The 21,844-nt window shown below is 47.0% G+C and overlaps 1 protein-coding gene across 6 annotated transcripts in view; it reads right to left on the bottom strand.

The window, feature by feature from the left end:
* Positions 1–21,844, bottom strand: part of LOC137437475 (atypical kinase COQ8B, mitochondrial) — a 112,853-nt gene that overhangs the window by 37,518 nt on the left and 53,491 nt on the right. For 3 of the 6 annotated variants that reach the window (XM_078766897.1, XM_078766898.1, XM_078766899.1), the window contains 3 exons: positions 19,441–19,482; positions 18,608–18,674; positions 4,767–4,847 (listed from right to left, as the gene is read on the bottom strand). In XM_078766897.1, coding sequence (XP_078623023.1) covers positions 4,767–4,847; positions 18,608–18,674; positions 19,441–19,482 — 190 coding nt within the window. The remainder of the gene's footprint in view (positions 1–4,766; positions 4,848–18,607; positions 18,675–19,440; positions 19,483–21,844) is intronic. The other 3 variants (XM_068131834.2, XM_068131836.2, XM_068131832.2) reach the window with 1 other exon arrangement.

The raw sequence follows: 21,844 nt of genomic DNA on the forward strand, positions 1-21,844 counted from the left end.
ACGCACGCATGCCCGGACGGACACACGGACGGAGGGGAAAACCATAGTTCCCCTTTCGCTCCGCGGTGCGACGGATGGACAACTAAATAGCCTATTTTACTCCTGGAGATGCCAGGATTATCCACCCAAAATATTGTTGCGATCGGTTCAGCTGTTTTTGCGGTACATTCGAACGGACAGACAGACACAGACGGACAGACGGACAGACAGACAGACTGATGGATGGACATTTGGTGAATTATAGTAAGATAATTGGAGCCATAGTAGTAGTAGTAATAGTAGTAGTGGAGGTAGTTGAAGTAGTAGTAGTAGTAGTAGTAGTAATAGGATCACTTCAATTACAAAGAGCACACAGGCCAAAATAATAACTTCAAAATTTCCTCAACTTCATCAGATCAGGCCAAACAGGTGGAACAAAAATTCATTCATAATAATGAGGAAAAAAAACCTATGAGAAGAAATCAAAACAGCAAAAAACAATCAACACATGCAACAGGATGGACAAACAAGTGGTAAAGTCAAATGAGACTAACAGGGAAATAAATAGTCTGTAGAGGTGATGGAGGTTAGCTGGCAGTTGCATGTGTGGGTTTGGGGGAAGGGAAGGGGAGATAGGAGAGGGAGATGGTGTTTGTGACAAAGCTATTTCTGTGTGCAGAGCATGACAAAGGCATGTGGGGCGGAGAGAAGGGACAGCAGCAGTGTGTCCTCCAAAATCCCATTAACTGTGACTCGTGGTTAACTCAACTGAACAAATAGGCTAACCACAACAGCAATGGACGTTACAATGCAAAATCTGAAAATAATTTACATCATCACAATGTGAAGGGCCTGGACAGCTTAAGTGTCCGAGTCCTAAAAGCCTGCTCTGCGACATCCTCTTTCCCTTCTGCTCAACCTATCCATTGGCTTATGTCACCTTCCGTCCAATTCAAATTGAACAATCATCACTGCATTACACAAAGCACATCATGATAACTACATGACATAGAATCCTTTATTTTCTCAAACTCCCCGATCTCAGACCATGCGTTTGGTTTCTGACCTTTCTGACCCACTGCTGCTGCTGCACTCATAACAATGGATGGAGCCCCTGAATCTCAGACAAGATATCAGGGCCATCTCTCTCAGTATATCTCAAGCTTTTAACAGTATGGAACCCGACCTTGCTCTCCAAACTTTGAGCCTACAGAATCCAAGGACAGCTAGTCTCAAGGCTCGCACACTTCCTCCACTCTTGACGTTGGAGCATGGCTCAATGGGATATTCTCACCTTCTCTTTCTCTCACTCTCGAGGTTGGAGCGCTCCAACGCAGTATCTTTGGCCTAGTCCTTTTCAACTTCATCAGCAATCTTTCCGATTCCCTGGATAACACTATTTTTGTGGAACACTATCCCCTCTGCTATAGCAACCCTCATCCTTCAAGCTAGGCTAGCAACAGCATTTTCCTTATTCAGGCCTTGTCCAACACTTGGAATATGCCTTTCAACCCAGACAAATCCTACACCGCCACCTTCTTTAAGATGGACCATTGTGCCAAGTCTTTCCTTTGAAAATTGGAACTTCCAACAAATGTGCAAGGCCTTCGTCCACAGATCGATAGAGGACTATTCTGCCCTTTGGCTTCACATCATCCACAGGTAACTCCCCTCCTACCCCCCATGAATCCTCCACCTTCCTTTCCAGGTTTGTATTTTCTCTCCTCTCCCTCCACCCATCTGTTTTATCCACAGTTTTCACTTTTTAGACCCTTATTTCTTTGTTTGAGCTTTTATCTGCATTGATTACCATTTGGCCTCCTGCTACTCTTACCCTTGCCAACTGGTATTACCCTTGCCTTACCATTGTTTCTACCAAAGAGAGAGACGGGATAAGGGTGGTTTAACAAGATGGTTGATGGTGGTAAAAAGAAAGAAAATGTGGGTATGGATGACAAGTTGGTTCCACAAACGGAAGACAAGAGTATGGTAATAGAGTGAAGGTGAGCAGCAGGCCTGGATTTTGGGAGTTAAGCAGGAGGGGTTAGTGGGATACATGATCGAGGCTCATTGAAGAGCTAGATTAGAATGAAAGGGAGCAAAATGAAAGGGGAAACCCCAACAATGGAGTAGAAGTGAGAATGAGACCAAGGTGGGTGAGTGGGGGGGTGTGGGGGGGGGAGGACACACGGAGGTGAACAAGCTGCATACAAGCTGAATGAAGCACAGCACGAACAGAAAGGGAACAAACCAACCTAATACCAACAAGCGAAGAGGGGTGAGGGGGAGGTGGAAAAAAAAAATCACAATAACCTGGAAAAAGGGTGTGCTAGGAAATGGGGTAATTTAGGGTAGAAGTTTACTGGGGTATTTGTTTTATGGATGTATGTGCATCTGAAAATAATACATAAACTAGAGCAATGCGACGATAGTTTATAGCAGAGTCGAAATTCAAACCCCAGGTAGACAGCTCAGAGGTGAGTGCACAAACCCCCAGGTTATCCTGCCAGCCTGAACGATAACTTTGAGATGCATTATTACTTCTTTGTATAACTGACTGCTTCAGCTAGATTTCTATATTGGGCCTTTTTGTCAGGTGTAAAGTTGGGAATTACTGGATAAAGATTGAGATGAATGCATAAATGCAAGTCCGAGTCAAGTCCGAGTCAAGTCCGAGTCAAGTCCGAGTCAAGTCCGAGTCAAGTCCAAATAAAGTCCAAATAAAGTCTGAGTCCAGTCCAAATAAAGTCCGAATAAAGTCAGAATCATTCTGAATAAAGTCTGAATCATGTCCGAATCAAGCCTGAATCAAGCCTGAATCAAGTCCGAATCAGGTGTGAATCAGGTGTGAATAAGGTCTGAATAAGGTCTGAATAAAGTCTGAATAAAGTCTGAATCCAGTCCGAGTAAAGTCCGAGTCAAGTCCGAGTCAGGTCCGAGGCAAGTCCGAGGCAAGTTCGAGGCAAGTCCGAGGCAAGTCCGAGTCAAGTCCGAGTCAAGTCCAAATAAAGTCCGAGTCAAGTCCAAATAAAGTCCGAGTCCAGTCCAAATAAAGTCCGAGTCCAGTCCAAATAAAGTCCGAATCATTCTGAATAAAGTCTGAATCATGTCTGAATCAAGCCTGAATCAAGTCCGAATCAGGTGTGAATCAGGTCTGAATAAAGTCTGAATCCAGTCCGAGTCAAGTCCGAGTCAAGTCCGAGTCAAGTCTGAACTCCACCCAAATGGTGCTCATGTCAAAAAGCAGCATTATGGAAAGGAGAACAATTCAAGATTTCTATGTTTAAATTCCTTCACAGCAAAATGTTGATTCAAGCAACACCACACGATTGACACCACCCACCCAGGTGTAGACAGACACACCCAAGCAGATAAATGTGGAATGTTATTGCAACAGCAATGGCCTGGTGTTGGGCTAGCGGCTAGGGTGCCGGCTTAGGATCCTAGGATCCTGGGTTCGAATCCCGGTCGATCGCTGAATTAACACCAGGGGGGTTGACTCAGCCTGTCATCCTTCCGAGGTCGGCTAATTGAGTACCAGTTCACTGGTAATTCCCTGTTTGTCGTTAAAGGCGGCAAAAAGGGTTGGCGTCAGGAAGGGCATCCGGCCGTAAAACATTGCTTCAAAAAGGGGACTGAAAAACAACAACCACGGTTCCCGAAAAAGGCCAACCCCCGCTTTGCGGGGAAAAATGGCCTCTAAAGGTGGTTTTTTTTTTTAATATAATGGCCACCGAAATCAGCAAACAGCAATGCCACAAAGTTTTCACTCAATTGCATCATTGCAACATTGCACAACTAAAACATGTGTTGTTTGCAAAAACATTCACTCGACAGAATTATTGCAACAACAAAATAAATATATAAACATGGCTGTGATTAAGTGCACCACATCACAAACAACAAAAATGCAACATGCTTCGTGTCAGAAACAATCATTAGCAGATAAATGGCCTTACAATTCCATTCTTTTACGCACATAGTATCAGAAGTACACGTGTGCACCCCACTGTCCCTCCCTCCCCTTGCTGGGGCCCTCCTCCCCCCACTTCCCACCCATCCCCATGAAAGCAAGTAGATACAACCGATAGGTTGGATTTCAACGTGGTATTGATAAAGTGCAAGCACGCCGAGTCAAATTGTCCCCTCAGGTATCCAAGTTCCTTGTAGAGGTGACATCATGCACTAACCTTTTGCTAAATAATATGGTCATTACATTGGAGAAAAACCAGTCAAGTTAGGTATCCCTGTTCATCACAGCAGGAGAAGCATACCTCCCACCAAAAGTTTAGATTTGTGCTGTTATCATGGACATTGACAAAAAGGAAAAAATGTTTCCATTACAAGTCAAAAGGCTCGGTTTTCTTTTACAAAAAAAGGAAATGAGCAGTTGCTTTATATTTATAGGCTGACAGCATGGCCGAGAGGTAGGCACACTCACCTCCAAGCTGTCTAGCCTGGGTTTGAATCCAGACCCATCTATAAACTGTCAACCATTGTTTCACAGGCAGAGCGATTCGTCAATGCACATGGCGTCCCTCGCATGGACTTTAAACGGGCGTCTCATCTGCCGGCATTAGTTGGTAAACGTTAAAGATTCTATGGTGTCCTTCGTGAAGAGTTGGCGATCTATTACCGGTGCCTTGGCCAAATTACAAATTTCTGTAGCTTGGCCAACCGGTTTGTGAAGACTTGGGCCAAGTGTCCCCAGGCCGACCCCACAAGAAAGGTGGGATAATAGTCCCATTAAAGAAGAAGAAAACAGTTGCTTTATATTTCTCACTCACCACCAGATGGCTTCCGGTCAAGGCCAAGCTGCTTCCTTGCCACCTCTGCCAAGGCCCCGATTCCCAAACCAACAGCTAAACCTATCAGGGAAGGAAGAGCAAAGAAAGGAGGTTACAATGACGTGAGAAAGCAGGGGTTATCAAAAACTATTTTTTATAAATGACCTTTAGATAATCCAAACTACCCCTTTTTCCCCATCCTTCGATCTACATCTTTCACCCTTTATGCTCCAAAAACCTCTATCCTTTCATATACAGTACAACTCACCTTCACTTTCCTACCATCTCCTCTATCCACAACCAAAGATTAAGAATATAAATAAAACTGGTGAAAGCTCATGCACTTTGTTGACAACATTTAACCAGCATTCCACCTCATCGGCAGCAATATAATAAATCATGACTGGCGGGGGAGGAGGAAGGTAATGGGGAGGGGGCTGAGAGTAAGCATCCCAGTCGGTAACCTTTACAGCAAAACCAATGACACGAAAAGATACGCTAAGCTTCATGCAATAACTTATTTTAAACATCGTTTTGAAAAATGTCATCAATTAAGAGTTAGAATTTTGATTACATTAACAGGTGACAACTGGAATACTTAAAAGCGAGGCCACAGGACAGCAATAGACTGAACACAGGACAATATCACACCAAATAAATTAACAGAAGACCGAGTGATACATCCATGCCCACAGCAAAGCTGGGTTTTTTTTTGTTTGTTTTTTGTATACTTGTCTTGGCTCGTATGACAGCTAACTCATAGAACATATGATAAAGGGTGTGGGAGACAAGAGGGGGAGAGAGAGGGAAACAACAAGAGTAGAGACCAGGGACATCAGGAGATCTGTGGAAGAGAGAGGGCTTGGGGGTGGGGGAGAGGGGTCCACAGAATAAACAAGATAGACACGACAAGACTTTCAGGAAAGAAAAGGGAATTTTAAAAAGGTGGATTTGGGATGTATTAATGGGGGTAGAAAAGATCAAGTTTTTAGATGGGGGAAGAAAAATAGATGGTGGTGAACAGCTGTTTTAAAGACCTGGAGGGAGGAGTGGGATTGAAGAGAGTGTGGGAGTTTGTTCCAGAGGCAGGAAAAAGGGGAATGAAAGAATGAAAGAATGAAGGTGAGCAGTGAGTGTTGATTTCTGCAGTTTCACCACAAGAAGGTTGCTGGCAGACCTTGTGCATCCTGCGGGAATATTTGGGGGACGGATCACAGAAAGAGCAGAGGCCGGAGAGGAGTCATCAGCAAAAAGATTAAGAGGATCTTCCAGAGTCAGAGAGATCATTTATGAAGATTAGAAAAGGCATTAGGCCCAGCATACTGCGTTGAAGAACTCCAGCCTGGACAGGAAGAGGAGATTTTGGCATTTAGAGCCAAATGTTGACTACGACAGGAGAGGAAGTCTGTAAGTCATGAGTGGAGATTTCCATGGATACCATAAGAGGAGAGTTTGAGGAAGGATTTAATTTCAGAAGTGATGATGGATTCCATGATCTTGCTGATTATTGGGAGCAGGCTGATTGGTCTGTAGTTGCAAGGATCTGTTTTTGCACCTTTTTTGTGTAAAGTGGTAATGTTGGCTGATTTCCAAGCAGATGGCAGATGTTCTTGAGCAAAAGAGAGGGAGAAGAGAACAGAGAGAGGGTGAGATGGAGCGGCAGAGCAGGATTTTAGGACCCGTGGGCTGATGCCATCTGGTCCAGTTGCAGAATCAGAGTCGAGGATTGACAGAAACTTCTCCACCTTGTCGGGAGGAAGGAAACAGAGTCCAGGAGCAGCTGGGTTCGACTGGGTAAGGTGGGAACAGAGAGAGATGGGTTTGGGACACAAGATTTTGAAGGAAACACAGAGTTGAAGCATTCAGCTTTTCCACGTGCGGAGTCAGGTGTGTAGCCATTTGAGGTAAGGGAGGGAATGGAGGGGGAGCAAACACCAGGAACAGATTTGACAAGATGCCACCAGGATTTGGATGAGGGAGACAGGTTTGAGAGTTCAGTCTTGAGAGTAGAGAGATATTGTTTCCTGGCTCTCCTGAGGGGAGACACACACTTGTTCTGAGCCTTGTGGAAGGAACTGAGATTGCCTTCAGTTGGATTTGCCTTCCAGGAGGTGAAGGCAAGTTGTTTCAGGGCAACAGCCTCACCACAAGATTCAGTGTACCATGGATGGGAGGAAGGGTATGACAACTGAAGACGAGATGGGATAAATCTGTGCATGAGAGAGAGCAATTTACTTTGGACGAATTCCCAGGATGAGTTTATGTCAGAGACAGTAGAGATGGGAGACCAGTCCAGATGATTTATGGCTGCTTGAAGACCATGCCAGTCAGCCTGAGTGAAATGCCAGACTCATCAACACTGAGGAGGCTCTCTGAGAATGGCCAGAGAGATGTCCACTCCAACAAGGAAATGATCAGATGAACCGCTTGGAGCAGAAGAAGAACAGCAGACATTTGCACGGAAGTTAGTCATAACCAAGTCTAGAAGAGATGATGTACCACTGACTGAGATCCGGGTGGGAAAAGACAGATTGGGTCAGTCCCAGTGAGTGGCAAACGACCTTTGCAGAGGTGCCATGGCTGGTGTGAGAGGTACCTACACCCAGCCAGTTGGCATAATGATAATAATTGAAAGCACCACATATGAGGAAAAGAGAGTTGGGATGAATGGATAGAAGTTGGTCCATGTTAGAGAGTGAGGTTTAGATCGAGTCATCACTGTTTGGTGGACTGTACAACACACACATAAACAAAAGGTGGGAGCAGAGGGGAAGCCGAAGCCAGAGGTACTAGTGGGGTTTGGGAGTTGTAAGAGCAGTACACAAAGAGTGGAATATAGTTTTTGTTTATGTACAGTGCAACTCCGCCACCAGGACGAGGCTCAGGTCTATCATACCGGAGGAGGGAGTAACTTGGGAGAGATACTAAAGAGTCAGAGACGTCTTGAAGGAGGAAAATTTCCGTTAAGCAGATCAAGTCTGGTTTGTTAGAAGCAACCTGTATGGAGATTAACCAGGTTAGAGCAATGTCTGAGGTCCATACCATTAAGGAAGAGAGGAGGGGTGGGAAAACAGGTGCAAGAGAGGGGAGGGGTTTGGGGATAAGATGAGGGAAGAGAGGGGGAGGTAAAGAGAGCTGTTGGACAGTGTCGGACATTGCAGAAGAGTAAGGAGAGAGGGCAGGATGAGAAGGAGGACAAACGGCTAGGTCGTGATGGCTTGAGGCACAGTGAGGAGTAATTATGGGGGGTGGGGGGGAGGGAGGGGAGAGGAAGGCAGAGTTCGGAGAAGATTGGAAGAGGTGTAGGAAAGAGTTGGGGAGGGGAAGCTTTGACGAGGAGGGGTGAGAGGGGAGATTTGAAGGCGAGGGGTAGATTTGAAGGGGAGGGGTGAGGTGGAGATTTGAAGGCGAGGAGTGAGGATGGAGATTTGAAGGCGAGGGGTGAGGGGGGAGTCTTGAAGGGGAGGGATGAGGGGGGAGATTAGAAGGGGAGGGATGAGAGGGGTGAGAGGGGAGATTTGAAGGGGAGGGATGAGAGGGGAGATTTGAAGGGGAGGGATGAGGGTCAGTTTTGGAGGGGAGGGGTAGGGCGATGGTAGTGATGAAATGGGGAGTCGAGGGAGAGAACATGGAGTGGGATGCTGGTAAGAGATAGGGTTGGTAGGATAAGGACGAGTACAAGAAGAGGGAACAGACAGGGAAGGGTTTGACACTGAAGATCTACAAATGGAATGAATAATGAAATAAAACCATCTATTGCAAACTGGGTTTCTTGAGATTTTCAAGTCAGAAATACATTTGAAAACGTTAAAGGAGGGGTGGAATAAAGGTGAGTGTAGAGAATGTCGAAAGAAAGAGCTGTAAGTGTTGTAATGATCGAAGGATTTATTTGAAAGGAAAATTTTGAAGAGAAAGAAGTGAATTGTCATAGAATAGAGAATTCAACACAGTAGAAAGAGGAAGTTGGAACATTGTTAAAGGCACCGTGAATGCAATGTCCGTGAGTACCATGAATGTTGGAAAATACTTCACATTAAACGAGGAGAAAATATTTAGAAAGGCAAAAAGACAAAACAGAAGGAACTAGAAAGAGCAATCAGATTGAAGACCCTCGCCATGATGTACTTTGTGGTTTTTAAGGCTTTTGTGTTAAAACCAATATGGTGGCCGAACCACGTGACAGATGACATCATTATTTTTTTCTCCACCAATTTATCCCAAGATTATGCTCAAGAAATTTCATCGTGATCGGATGAGGTTTTGTACTTGTCGAATTATGTCATAATGGAGGCACCTATGACATCATCATTAAAATATTTTATTCCCCATGAAGAGTTCTTTACAATGAGCCATGTCTCAATTTTTTCTATGCAGCGCTTTCGGAGATATAGAGGTGCAAAGTTTTTCGGTTTTTCCAAGATGGCGGCCGAACCACCTGACCTATGATGTCATAATTATCAGAAAAAAATTATACAGGTGGAGCTGCACCTATGGTGAAAATTTCCTATCAATCGGACCAACGGTTGCAGAGAATATATTTATTCTGTGCGGACAAAGAAACAGAGAAACAAACAAAAGGCACTCAAATGCAATATCCTCTCCTCTGGCAAGGGTAAATATGGTAAAGTACCATGTTGCTCAACATGGATTGTGCATTCCAAACAAAACTTAATGTGGAATCATATCATGTACCAAAACAATGGGATGGAGGTGGTAGAACAGGAATTGGCTCACAAAAGAAGGAGGAACCTTTCACGTGAAGACAAGGCAAACAAAATGTTGCGGACACAGTAACTCGTCAAAAACATGATCCTACCATCGAGTCCCAGCTTCCTTCTCTCATATACAAGATTTTGGCTCATGGAAGAGCTATGTGACAGAACATGGTTCTCATAGCCATGAAACGTGTACATAGATTTCCAGAAAATTAAATCATCCAAACTACTGCCATTTTTTGATACAACAAATCAATAAAGATGAATGTTGGGATTTCATTTGGGAAGACGGTGAATATAACCAAAACACAACTGACAGGCAAATAAATATTGTTGCGGATATGGGATTTACATCCATCCATATCCGCTTGTAAATATTCCCCTCTTTCCTCAATACTCCCCAACTCTCCCCAATCCCTCAATCCCTAGTCCCACTTTCTGTAACCAACACTCTGTAGACCCGACATCCCCCTATTTCCCCCCATTAAATGTCGCATCCAGGTCCACCGCATCTCACGTAGACAACTATAGGACATCTTGCTAGTTATTCTTAGTCTATGTCAGTTAAGGATTCGTTTCCATTAATTCTGACCCTTCGTTGCACCAGAATGTGATTGTATGGCACCGTTAGGAAGTTTAGGACCTCCCAATACCTCCCCGCAGCTCTTCCTCACGGTTCAGCAGCAACAACAACAACAACAACAGCAACAACAGCAACGGCGGCGGCGTGCACAGGGAGTGCGCGTCCTCACTCCGGCTTGGTTGGTAGGGGGTGTTGGGAGGGCATGAGGCCTTCCCAACGAGCCGCCATCGAACATGTGCTCGACGGGGTTACCAAATAGGGGCTCCCTGTCAGCTCCTCGTCAAGGGCGGAGCCCGGTAACCCCCGCACCCAATGGAAGCGGCGGACCGGCCCCAGGGGGGCGGAGCCAACCAGCCGAGGGCGTGTCACTCCCCGCTGAGCATGCGCAGGAAGAGGGAGGTGACGTCAGATGCGCGCTGAGCTTGGAGCAAGCAAGACGTACCCTCCGAGCGCTGTGAGGCCTCCCCGCATCTCTGGACTGGACCGTGCTTTATCCTGTCCCCGAGCCAAGGTGCACCTTGTGCTATCGACTACCTGTCCCTTCCTGCCATCAATCCCTGTGTAAGTCAGCCTTGTTCCGTTTGTCTGTAGTCTGTCTGGGCTAAGATAAGATTGTATTTAAGTGCCCATCTCTTCTGTGTCTTTACCTCACTACCGTGTAATCTACCCCCTTTTCTCCACCACTGTAATTATACCCTCCTCCGGAGGTCTCGAGAACTGTACCCCTTGCGTCGTTTCATCTATCCCAGTCGTTGTGTCCTTTCCATCATTGATTTAGCATAGCGCGATTTGGTCAACGTCTGGGTGGAATCGGGGTCTAGTCGGGGAATAACTGTTCGGTCGCGGTCATACCAACCGCTCGGTCAAAATAACATCTAAACCGCGTCCGTAACAATTGGTGTCGAGGAGTGAGATTCGAGGCCCGAACCAAATTTTTAAAAAACATCAAGGAAAAAATTTGTTCAAAATTATAAAGACACCGAAATTTGATTTTGTTTTACAAAAAACCCGAATTTTGAAAGTCGCGCTATGGCAGATCAAGACGGCTGGGTTTCCGGTAGAGAAGAGTGGGGTAGAATCGACCCAGGACCCCAGGGAAGAAGTGGGGAAAATGGTGGAGGAGAGTAAAGAAGGTGTGGTTGAGGGGGTATCAGGTGCACAAAATGGCGCTCTCGCGCACGTGGTTACAGCGGCACCAAATTTTGCCACGCCCGTGACCGTAGCAGCGGGCTTTGATGTGGGGGACTTCATGGCGCAATTCACCGAGATGCTGAGAATAGAGGGGGAGAAATTGAGTAATAAAATGGAAGCAATAACGAACGGATTGGGAAACCAAATTGAAGCAATAACCAACAGAATGGGTGACCGCATGCAAAAATATGGGGAGACCATGGATCGCATGGTGGGCGAAAGGGTCCCAGGGGTGCACGAGGAGGTAACGCGGGTCGAGAAGCGCTGGTTGAGCGAAGTGGAGGAAAGCACGGGTAACCGGACCGGGGTAGAAATCGCGACACGGGGTTTGGAAAAGCCGGCGACCGATGAGGTAGAGGGAATTTTATTAAAGCCAACGGTCGTCGAGGTGAGTAAAGAAAAAGTGGAAGTGGGCATTGAAATTGAAGAGACCGGGGACTTAGAAAACCACTCGCGGCGGGAGGAAAAGATGGAATATGTGCAAAGTCCCTGCTCACATCACGATGCTGTGCTTAACCCGAATGGAAGTTTGCAGGTTTTGGTGCAGGGAGGAAGAAGAACCCCGAAGGTGAGACGTGCTGTGTATTGTGCTGGGAGATTTTGTAAAAGGATGTTTAGCGACAAAAGAATTGTCGCGCGATTGGGATCGATATGGCACCCGGGCGTTGGTGAAGGGTCCCGTGTGAGTAAAAATGGCATGCGTGTGAGGAAAAAGTGTGCGTCGGCGAGTGGGTGTGTTATAACGTGTGGGAGTGAAACCGAGTGCGAGCGAGAATGCACGTCGGGGTGTACGGAGTGTACGTGCGAGGGTGAGAGTGACACGAGGAGTAAGTTGGTGGTGGAGCGGGTGCGAGAATGCACGCTTGGAATGGTCGAGGGTGTGCGAGGAAGCACACCTGAGTTAGTGGTAGCGCGGGTGTGGGAGAGCCCATGTGAGCGCGTTAGTGGGTGGATGCAAGAGTGCACGCCCATGGTGAGTGTTACGGAGGACGTAACGGAGGAGAGGTGTGGACCAAAGTGTGCGCAAGAGTGTGCGCGAGAGGTGTGGTGTGTAACAGGGAGAGCGTTGGTGGAATGTACGAACGGCGTTGGAACGCCGGGTTTTGTGAGGGTGAAAGGGGTAGCGTATGCGTGTGAGCATGCCGGTGAAGCATCGACGGTAACCGGGTTAGCGGTTAGGGCGACGGATAGCCGATGCGAGCACTCGGGGCGCGGCGTGCTTTGTTGGATGCAGGGCCCGGCGCGGATCGATGCTGCGTCGCTTCTCTTCGAAGCGTCGTTGCCGATTCGGGCTTGGCCCCGCCCTGCACGGTCGAGTCCGGGCCTTGGAGGGCGAGGCGACCGGTACGGTTCAAGGGCGAGTGGGAGGAAGCGGTACGGTGCCCCCTCGCGGGGACGGGGTTCCGACCGGGGGAGATTGAGCCATCGGGCCCGGGACCGCAAGGTGCCGCGCCGAGATGGTGCGTGGAACCTCGGCCCGACCAAACCACCTCCCTTGAACCGAAAGCCGGACGGATTCAACCTGCAGGCGACCAAACCACCCGAATTCATTGCTCGGTTTTACGAACCGAGTTTAATGATGTCATGACGCACCGAGGCTAGGATATAGCGGACTGTGATGATGATGGTAGTGATTTGATACGAAATTTATAATAGTGGGTAGAATTGGCAGTAAATGGAAAATTTTTGAATTGGTTGGAATTTGGACGAGCAAAATTGATAGTGGGACCTCCCCGATGTGGTGGGATGGGCAATCCACCATCCCTCACGGCGAGAGGGGGCAGATGCGCTATAGATTATGAGGTGTATGGCAGTGAAAACTAGCCCGGGTGGGTTAGGATATTGTGTGTAGGGATCTAGCGAAGATGACATTAGGTAACGTTAAGGTTAGTTAGTGACAAGGATACCTGTAGAGGGGACGCAGGTAGATTAGAGTGGATGATAATGACGAGGGAGCGCAATAGTTTAAAGGGACGACTGGGAAGCGCAAGTTTCAGAGGGGAGTAGTTAGATGAGATGATGCTGTGTGAGAACTGGACAGGTGTGTGGAGCAGTGTATGAGTAGTGAGTGTTGTGGATCAGCGCGAATGCGCTTGGGGGAGAGAAGGGTGCAGGCGGCACAAAGTATGAGCACAGGTGTGCAAGTACAGGTGTGTGGAATACATGGAGTATTGGAATGAGTGGTGTGGAGAGAGTTGGAGTAAGTGGTACGGAGTGGTGTGCATGGTGCGAAGGTGTGGATGGGGGAAGAGTGGACCCCTTTCACGAGTACCCGGGGCGGGTAGTGTAAGTGTTAGGTAGAGGGTATAGGTAAATTGTGGTTGGATATTGGCATCTGTGGTGCGGGTGGAAGAATGGTATTTGAATGGGTGCATTAGTGTTGTGGAAATGGCTGGGCGTGTAGCCTGTTAGTGTGTGTAGTTGGTTTGGGCACTCCACCACTGTGAGGATGTCGGCCAGGTGAGGCCGCAGGTGGGCTCTGGGAGCCGGTAGTTGTGGATGGGGCCCGAGGATCCGGAGGACGGACCCGGGTAGCCCAGTGCCAGAGGGCACCGAGTGGGGTGACAGAGCCAGGAGGGGCCTTCCCCAGTAGATAGGTTAGGTTAAGGAGCAGGTAAGCTCGGGTGGCAACTGCAGTGGTGGAGGTGTGCAGGTGGGTAGACCTGCTGGGAGAGCTACACGTCACAGCCCAGAAATTGTGCAAGGGCACCGGGAGATGAATCGGGGGAGTGAGACCCCAAATTGATGAGCACCACAGTTTGGTCAATGGGAATTGTTTTTTAGAGCCCATAGTGTAAGCTGGCCAATGGATTGGCAGGGAAAGACCCCGGGTAGTGTAAAGTGTGTTAAAGTCATTTAGAGGATAGTTAGGATTGAAGTCTCCTCGCACCATCTGCATCCACTCACCTGAGATGACGTACCTCCACACCATGCCATGTTTTGTTATTTTATTGTGCAGATGTTTGGAATGTGAGACGCATCATGACGTGGGTGTGACATTGTGCTTGATGTTCCATCTCTTCCTCCTTATGAGGATTGATGATGAATTGGGAGATGGCAAATTTTGAAGTAGAGGGATTGTGGTGACGAATTTGGTATTGGAGAAATATGGGGAGACGAGACATTAGCGACGAATTTGTAAATGTGTAGATTTTGTAAATACTAGGGCATGCCCGTACGTGGGTGCCCGTTCCTTGCCAAAAAAAAAAAAAAACGCTACCCGTACGCTCTACCCCGCCCGTACGCCCGTAAACAAAAAAAACAACGCTCTTCGCTTCCGCCCTTCGCTCTGACTGAATTGGGAGAAATAATGCGCATAAGAAATCGAGAAATTATTATTTTCTCCGGAAGAAATCGAATTACGAACCATAATGGCGCAGGCTCTCGGGCTCGCAACAACGCGTTCTGTGATTGGCTGCCGGAAGTGAAGTCTTCACTGTCGCAAATGTGAAGCGATGAATACGATGAATCGCAAATTAGTTTTTATTAGTTTTAAAACATAGTTTAACGGCAACATAGTTTGCCGACGGGAAATAAATGAATACGCTCTCAAATGTGCCATCCGAGGCAGAGTCTGTTCGCCACGTTCGGCACACGTGATAGCTCGCTGCTCTCTGATTGGTTGAATCGTTTTTTGGACATAGCTCGGTAACTACTTCTGCGATTAATTTAAAACCTTGAAAAGGCACATCCTCGGGTCCCCAGCAATATACCTGGCAAGTTTCAAGTATATCGGACCGGTAGTTGTCGAGAAACAGCGGTCACAGACAAACATACATACAAACATACATACAAACATACACACAGAGATTAGTGGAATTATAGATAGATGGGGTAAGGGCAAGGATAGTGTAGGTGACAGGGGGGGGTGACGTACGGTAGGGCCGAGCTTTCTCATTTCGCTCTCCGTACGCATTTCGCCTTGCATTGCCTTATTGATGTGTACCCTTGTGACCTTACCCCTCGCTCATTTGTCTCTTTTGTCTCCCACATGACCTGTGCGCCATTGGGCGCCGAGGGGAGCGTGCGTGAGTCGGCCATTGTGCGCCCGGAACTCTCAGAACCAGCTGTCTGCATCGATGCACCACATTATGGACCACATGTCTGTGGCCGAGCACCACTAATGGACCCCATGGGTTGGGGCATGGCCCCTCTGCTGGAACCGGCCATGAGGGCCCGAAATCTTGCTGGCGGACCTTGGCCACAGGGCACCGATGCCCCACAGGTGAACCACACTAGTCGGCCCTGTGGGCCATAAATAAATAAAAATGGACACGTTGGGTGCATTTCATTTTATGCTCAAATAGGCCGCCAGTAAGAAAATGAAAGGAAACGACAACATCTGGAAGAAAGTAATAGCCAGCAGAGGGAGCCGAAGAGCAAGAGACACCTGCAGGGTTTGGGTTTGTTGGTTTTATTTTATTGATGAACAGTGGTGACTGCACTGATTGGTGCTTGAGAATGTATTGGTGCGTTTTGGGTGTTTTCATGGTGCGTCGATGCAGAGCAGACTGTCTCCCCCCAGAAAGAACAATCGCAGGTCCTGGGTTAGTTTTGTAAATAAAAGTAGTGTCAACTGTAAATAATGCTCCCTACCGGCTGTATGTTTAGTTTGAGGATGCTTTCCGCGATTCGGTTATCCTGTGGGTGTGTTTCTGTTAGGAGAAGGGTGCAACGTCGCAGGGGGACATATTTACTCATTTGTGAACATCTGTAAAACTGTCGCACTCAGGGTTGAGTTAATAGTAGAGGGAACTACATCTGAGTGCCACACTAAAGTAGGTAAAAATTTATCGGGTCGGGACGCCCCGAGGTAGAGAAGGGTGCAGTGTTGCGGATATGGGATTTACATCCATCCATATCCGCTTGTAAATATTCCCCTCTTTCCTCAATACTCCCCAACTCTCCCCAATCCCTCAATCCCTAGTCCCACTTTCTGTAACCAACACTCTGTAGACCCGACCTCCCCCTATTTCCCCCCATTAAATGTCGCATCCAGGTCCACCGCATCTCACGTAGACAACTATAGGACATCTTGCTAGTTATTCTTAGTCTATGTCAGTTAAGGATTCGTTTCCATTAATCCTGACCCTTCGTTGCACCAGAATGTGATTGTATGGCACCGTTAGGAAGTTTAGGACCTCCCAATACCTCCCCGCAGCTCTTCCTCACGGTTCAGCAACAACAACAACAACAACAACAGCAACGGCGGCGGCGTGCACAGGGAGTGCGCGTCCTCACTCCGGCTTGGTTGGTAGGGGATGTTGGGAGGGCATGAGGCCTTCCCAACGAGCCGCCATCGAACATGTGCTCGACGGGGTTACCAAATAGGGGCTCCCTGTCAGCTCCTCGTCAAGGGCGGAGCCCGGTAACCCCCGCACCCAATGGAAGCGGCGGACCGGCCCCAGGGGGGCGGAGCCAACCAGCCGAGGGCATGTCACTCCCCGCTGAGCATGCGCAGGAAGAGGGAGGTGACGTCAGATGCGCGCTGAGCTTGGAGCAAGCAAGACGTACCCTCCGAGCGCTGTGAGGCCTCCCCGCATCTCTGGACTGGACCGTGCTTTATCCTGTCCCCGAGCCAAGGTGCACCTTGTGCTATCGACTACCTGTCCCTTCCTGCCATCAATCCCTGTGTAAGTCAGCCTTGTTCCGTTTGTCTGTAGTCTGTCTGGGCTAAGATAAGATTGTATTTAAGTGCCCATCTCTTCTGTGTCTTTACCTCACTACCGTGTAATCTACCCCCTTTTCTCCACCACTGTAATTATACCAATCCTCCGGAGGTCTCGAGAACTGTACCCCTTGCGTCGTTTCATCTATCCCAGTCGTTGTGTCCTTTCCATCATTGATTTAGCATAGCGCGATTTGGTCAACGTCTGGGTGGAATCGGGGTCTAGTCGGGGAATAACTGTTCGGTCGCGGTCATACCAACCGCTCGGTCAAAATAACATCTAAACCGCGGCCGTAACAATATACTTGTCCTGGAGCCAAAGAATTCCATGTTACGGGAGTTGGACCGGTCATTTGGAATTACATGGGACACCATGCTTTGGTGCTTGGTACCTCTCACGTGACTCCTCATTGCACTTTTCCCCATATTCCTGATATAGAATGTCTTCTCAGACCCGTCGGCATGTGGCCATGTGAACGGGATCCTTCAAGAGCCAATCCTGGTAGTGGACGTGACTCAGCCAAGAGGAATTCAAAGAGCAAAGCTTCAACATTCTTAAATTTTCTTCCTTTCCCTTTATAATCGGCAGTGTGCATGCCAAGGCACTACTTCCTATTTTATCGAGTTTCCATAAACACTTGCATAATTTATGCATGATGGGTGAGAAACTATTTCAGCTCGGCGTTGGTAAATCCCTGGGGAAAGTTAAAATTGGTAATGCACTCTTGAGACATTTGGAGTTAACAAGTCCGACCGGGGTTCGGGGTGGGGGAGGCATGTCAAATGATTTATATTGGCACAATTTTCTTGATTTTCCAGGTATTTCAAGAACTTGGATATGTTTTCCAGGACTTTCCACGACTGTAAAATGCTTCTTCTTTTACCAGCATCTTCAAGGAATGTGCAAACCAAACCTTATATGAGCCTCGACTTGGTGTCCAAAAAAAAAAACCCATGCAGAGGGTAAAAAGGCAACATACAGAGAGTGGAGGGGGGCAGGTGTACAATAGCAAGGGAATGAATGAAGAGAAAGCAAAAGGAAAAGAAAAGAGTACACTGAATGGATCAGGACACAACAGGACAAAAGGAACAGTTGAGAGAGGGGGGACAACACGAAAAGCAGAGTTGATAGAGGCAGACTTGGACAAACAATGGATGTGGAGAGGAATGGGGAGGGGGGGAGGGCAGGAGAGGATGCAATGGGTGGACAAGATGGATACAGAAGCAAAAACTCACAAGAGGGAAAACGAAAAATTTGGAAGGAGGAGGTGGGGGTGGCGAGGGGGGAGCTGCCTTGAAGACCTGGAGGGAAGAATGAGATTGAAAAGAATGTGGAAGTTGGTTCCACAGGTGGGAGAAAAGAGGAACAAATGAGTGGAGGTAAGCAGTGATCCTGGATTTAGATTGTACAACCATAAAGGGGGGAGGGAGAGGTCGACCACGTGTCGTGTGTGTGCCCTGCAGAAACCTGGGGGGAGGGGTGGGAACAAAACACGGAAAGAGCAGAGGGTGCAAGACCAGAAAGGAGGCGTTAGACGACAGAGACCACCGACCTGTCTGTAATTAGTATTGTGAGCCTCCAAGTATATCAAGTAATCTCCCACATGATTAAAGTGACTTGATATGTTAAAAAGCCCATGAGGCCAATCAATATTTGCAGACAAAAAGTTGGCAGAAAACCCACCTCCAAAGTTAACCATACGGCCAAGGCGACTGGTGGGAACCTTGCGTTGCTTCGACCGTTCATTGAGCTGCAGGAAGACACACAAGGGTGGAGCATGGTTAGCGAGCAGGAAGTGAGTGAAATATAAATATTCAGAGAGAAAAAAAATTAAAGAAAAAAAAAGAAAAGAATAAAACAAAGGAACGGAACAGATAGAGTACGTGGTGAGACCCTCTTAAACTTTCCACCCCACCCTGCTCCCCATCCCTTTGAGGTCTACCAATGCAAGTCAAATAAACAATCGGCATAAACACGCACGGAAAACAGCCTGAGAATGCTCCTCGGGCTTCCGCAAGTAAAAATAAAACTGTGGGGGTTATCAAATTTTCAAAACGGGTGCATGAAGGCAAACATATAATACCTATTAATTACATCAGCATCGAGAATGCACATTGATTATAATGCATGCAAGTTCAAAGGCCTGTAAGTAAAAAAAATGCGGACGTGTACAGCACACCAATGTAGTGTTAATAAACAGACACCTCAGCTTCCCCTAGCTCATTAGATTTATAATGAACTTTATTCCTGTTAACCTGGAAAGGAAGCTTGCTGATTGGTAAGTAAACACTTAACCTGATCGGTTAGCTCAATTGAAATGAATGTTAGAATTGAGTGGAAATTATTTATGCGATTCGACTATTGCAAATAAGAATTAGTATCACTTGCTCTTCCATGAGCCCCCCTCCCACCTCCCTCGCTTCACATGCACTGAACATGCCCCCCCCCCCCCGACCCACAACCCCACAATCCCACAATTCCCTTTACTCCAGCCTCCTCCTCTCAAACTTCCCTACCTTGCTTTCTGTCTCATCGCTTGCCTTTTTCTCTACGTAGTTCTCAAACAAAAACACAAAAAGATTTAGAAATAAAAGATTTCACAAATGAAATTTCTACAAATGCATTTCACACATGTAGCAAATTAGAAAAATCGCAATTATTTTGATCTGCGAAACAGTCCTGACCTACGCCTAAGCGGCGCATTCAAGAAATTTTATGATTTCAATAGAATAGTCCAAGATATCCCAAGGTTTTAATTTTATTATTCAGTGTGAGTGAATGTTTATGTGTATGTGTGTACCAGATGTTTATGTGTATGCATACACACGTACAATACATGACCAAAAGTATGTCGACACCCGAACATCGAACATCTCAATACAAAATCATGGGCATTAATATGGAGTTTGTCCCCCCCCCCCTTTGCTGCTATAACAACCTCCACTCTTCTGGGAAGACTTTCCACTAGATGTTAGAATATTGCTGTGGGGATTTGCTTCCATTCAGCCACAAGAGCATTAGTGAGGTCGGGCACTGATGTTGGGCAAATAGGCCTTGCTCGCAGTCGACGTTCCAATTCATCCCAAAGGTGTTCGATGGGGTCGACGTCAGGGCTCGGTGCAAGCCAGTCACGTTCTTCCACACGGATCTCGACAAACCATTTCTGTATGGACTTCGCTTTGTGCACGGGGACATTGTCATGCTGAAACAGGAAAGGGGCCTTCTCCAAACTGTTGCCACAGAGTTGGAAGCACACAATTGTCGAGAATGTCATTGTATGCTGTAGCGTTAAGATTTCCCTTCACTGGAACTAAGGGGCCCAGCCCGAACCATGAAAAACATCCCCAGACCATTATTCCTCCTTCACCAAACTTTACAGATGGCACTATGCAGTCGGGCAGGTAGCGTTATCCTGGCATTCGCCAAACTCAGATTAGTCCGGACTGCCGGATGGTGAAGCGTGATTCATCACTCCAGAGAACGCGTTTCCACTGCTCCAGAGTCCAATGGCGGCAAGCTTTATACCACTCCAGCCGACGCTTGGCATTGCGCAAGGTGATCTTAGGCTTGTGTGCGGCTGCTCTGCCATGGAAACCCATTTCATGAAGATCCCGACGAACAGTTGTTGTGCTGATGTTGCTTCCAGAAGCAGTTTGGAACTCGTAGGTGAGTGTTGCAACCGAGGACAGATGATTTTTACATGCTACGCGCTTCAAGACTCGGCAGTCCCATTCTGTGAGCTTGTGTTGCCTACCTATTCGTGGCTGAGCTGTTGTTGTTCCTAGACATTTCCACTTCACAATAACAGCACTTACAGTTGACCGAAACAGCTCTAGCAGGGAAATAAATTTGACGAACTAATTTGTTGGAAAGGTGGCATCCTATGATGGTGCCACGTTGAAAGTCACTGAGCTCTTCAGTACAGCCCATTCTACTGTCAATGTTTCTTTGGAGAGTGCATGGCTGTGTGCTCGATTATATATACCTGTCAGCAATAGATGTGACTGAAACAGCCGAATCTACTAATTAGAAGGGGTATCCGCATACTTTTGGTCATGTAGTGTATATAAAATATTGCTTTGTTAATTACATTTTTAAAAAGCAAAAAATAAAATGATTCTTGGACTGTTGCAAGGATTTTGTCCCGACAAGTGTTTGTATGTTCCTCACAGCAAAAACAACTCAAACCAGACAGCATCCCAAAATGTAAGGCATCCACATCTGCTTTGTACTCAAACTAACCTTGATGAAAAGGGCAACTGAACATTTTTTAAAAGGTTATCCACTAAAATATTCGCCACTAGTCTGAAGCTGTTACTAGCCTGACTCCACCCACAAATGCAACCGGAAAAAAAGAAAAATCAAATCATACGAAGACCCAAAAGACCTAGAGGACCATGAAGACCCAAAGGACCCATAAGATGCTTTAAACCCACTTGGACCCATGACCATTTAGAGCTTGAGACCACTTGGACCTTTTTAGATTACAAATAAATAATATCACCAATATTCAAAATAAATTTTCTACCAAAAAACCGTTTGCATTATGATTGGTGTAAATCATGACAACATAGCAACTCAAGTTCAGGCAGGTCATTATCCTGGGTTAAAATAAGGCCTTGCCTCTGCAGCAACATGTGGTGAGGCGAGCATAGCGAGCCTATCCATGTAGTAAAAATAACCCGGGTTACATGCATGAAGCAAAAACATGCCGACTGCTTACAATTCAAAACACCTCACTGCACTGGAAAACTGTACTGTAAATGTGGGGATTTGTAATACCCGCTTCAATCATGAGACAGCGCTACACAGAGAGATTGCATTCCAATCCAATCTCCCCCCCCCCCCCCCCCGCCCACCCGCCACAGAGCCCAATAGGAATGTTAGAATACAGGGGGTTTAACTACTTAAAGTGTAACG

This window comes from Myxine glutinosa, chromosome 12 (assembly GCF_964187855.1).
Source record: "Myxine glutinosa chromosome 12, kmMyxGlut1.1, whole genome shotgun sequence".
NCBI classification, from domain to species: domain Eukaryota; kingdom Metazoa; phylum Chordata; class Myxini; order Myxiniformes; family Myxinidae; genus Myxine; species Myxine glutinosa.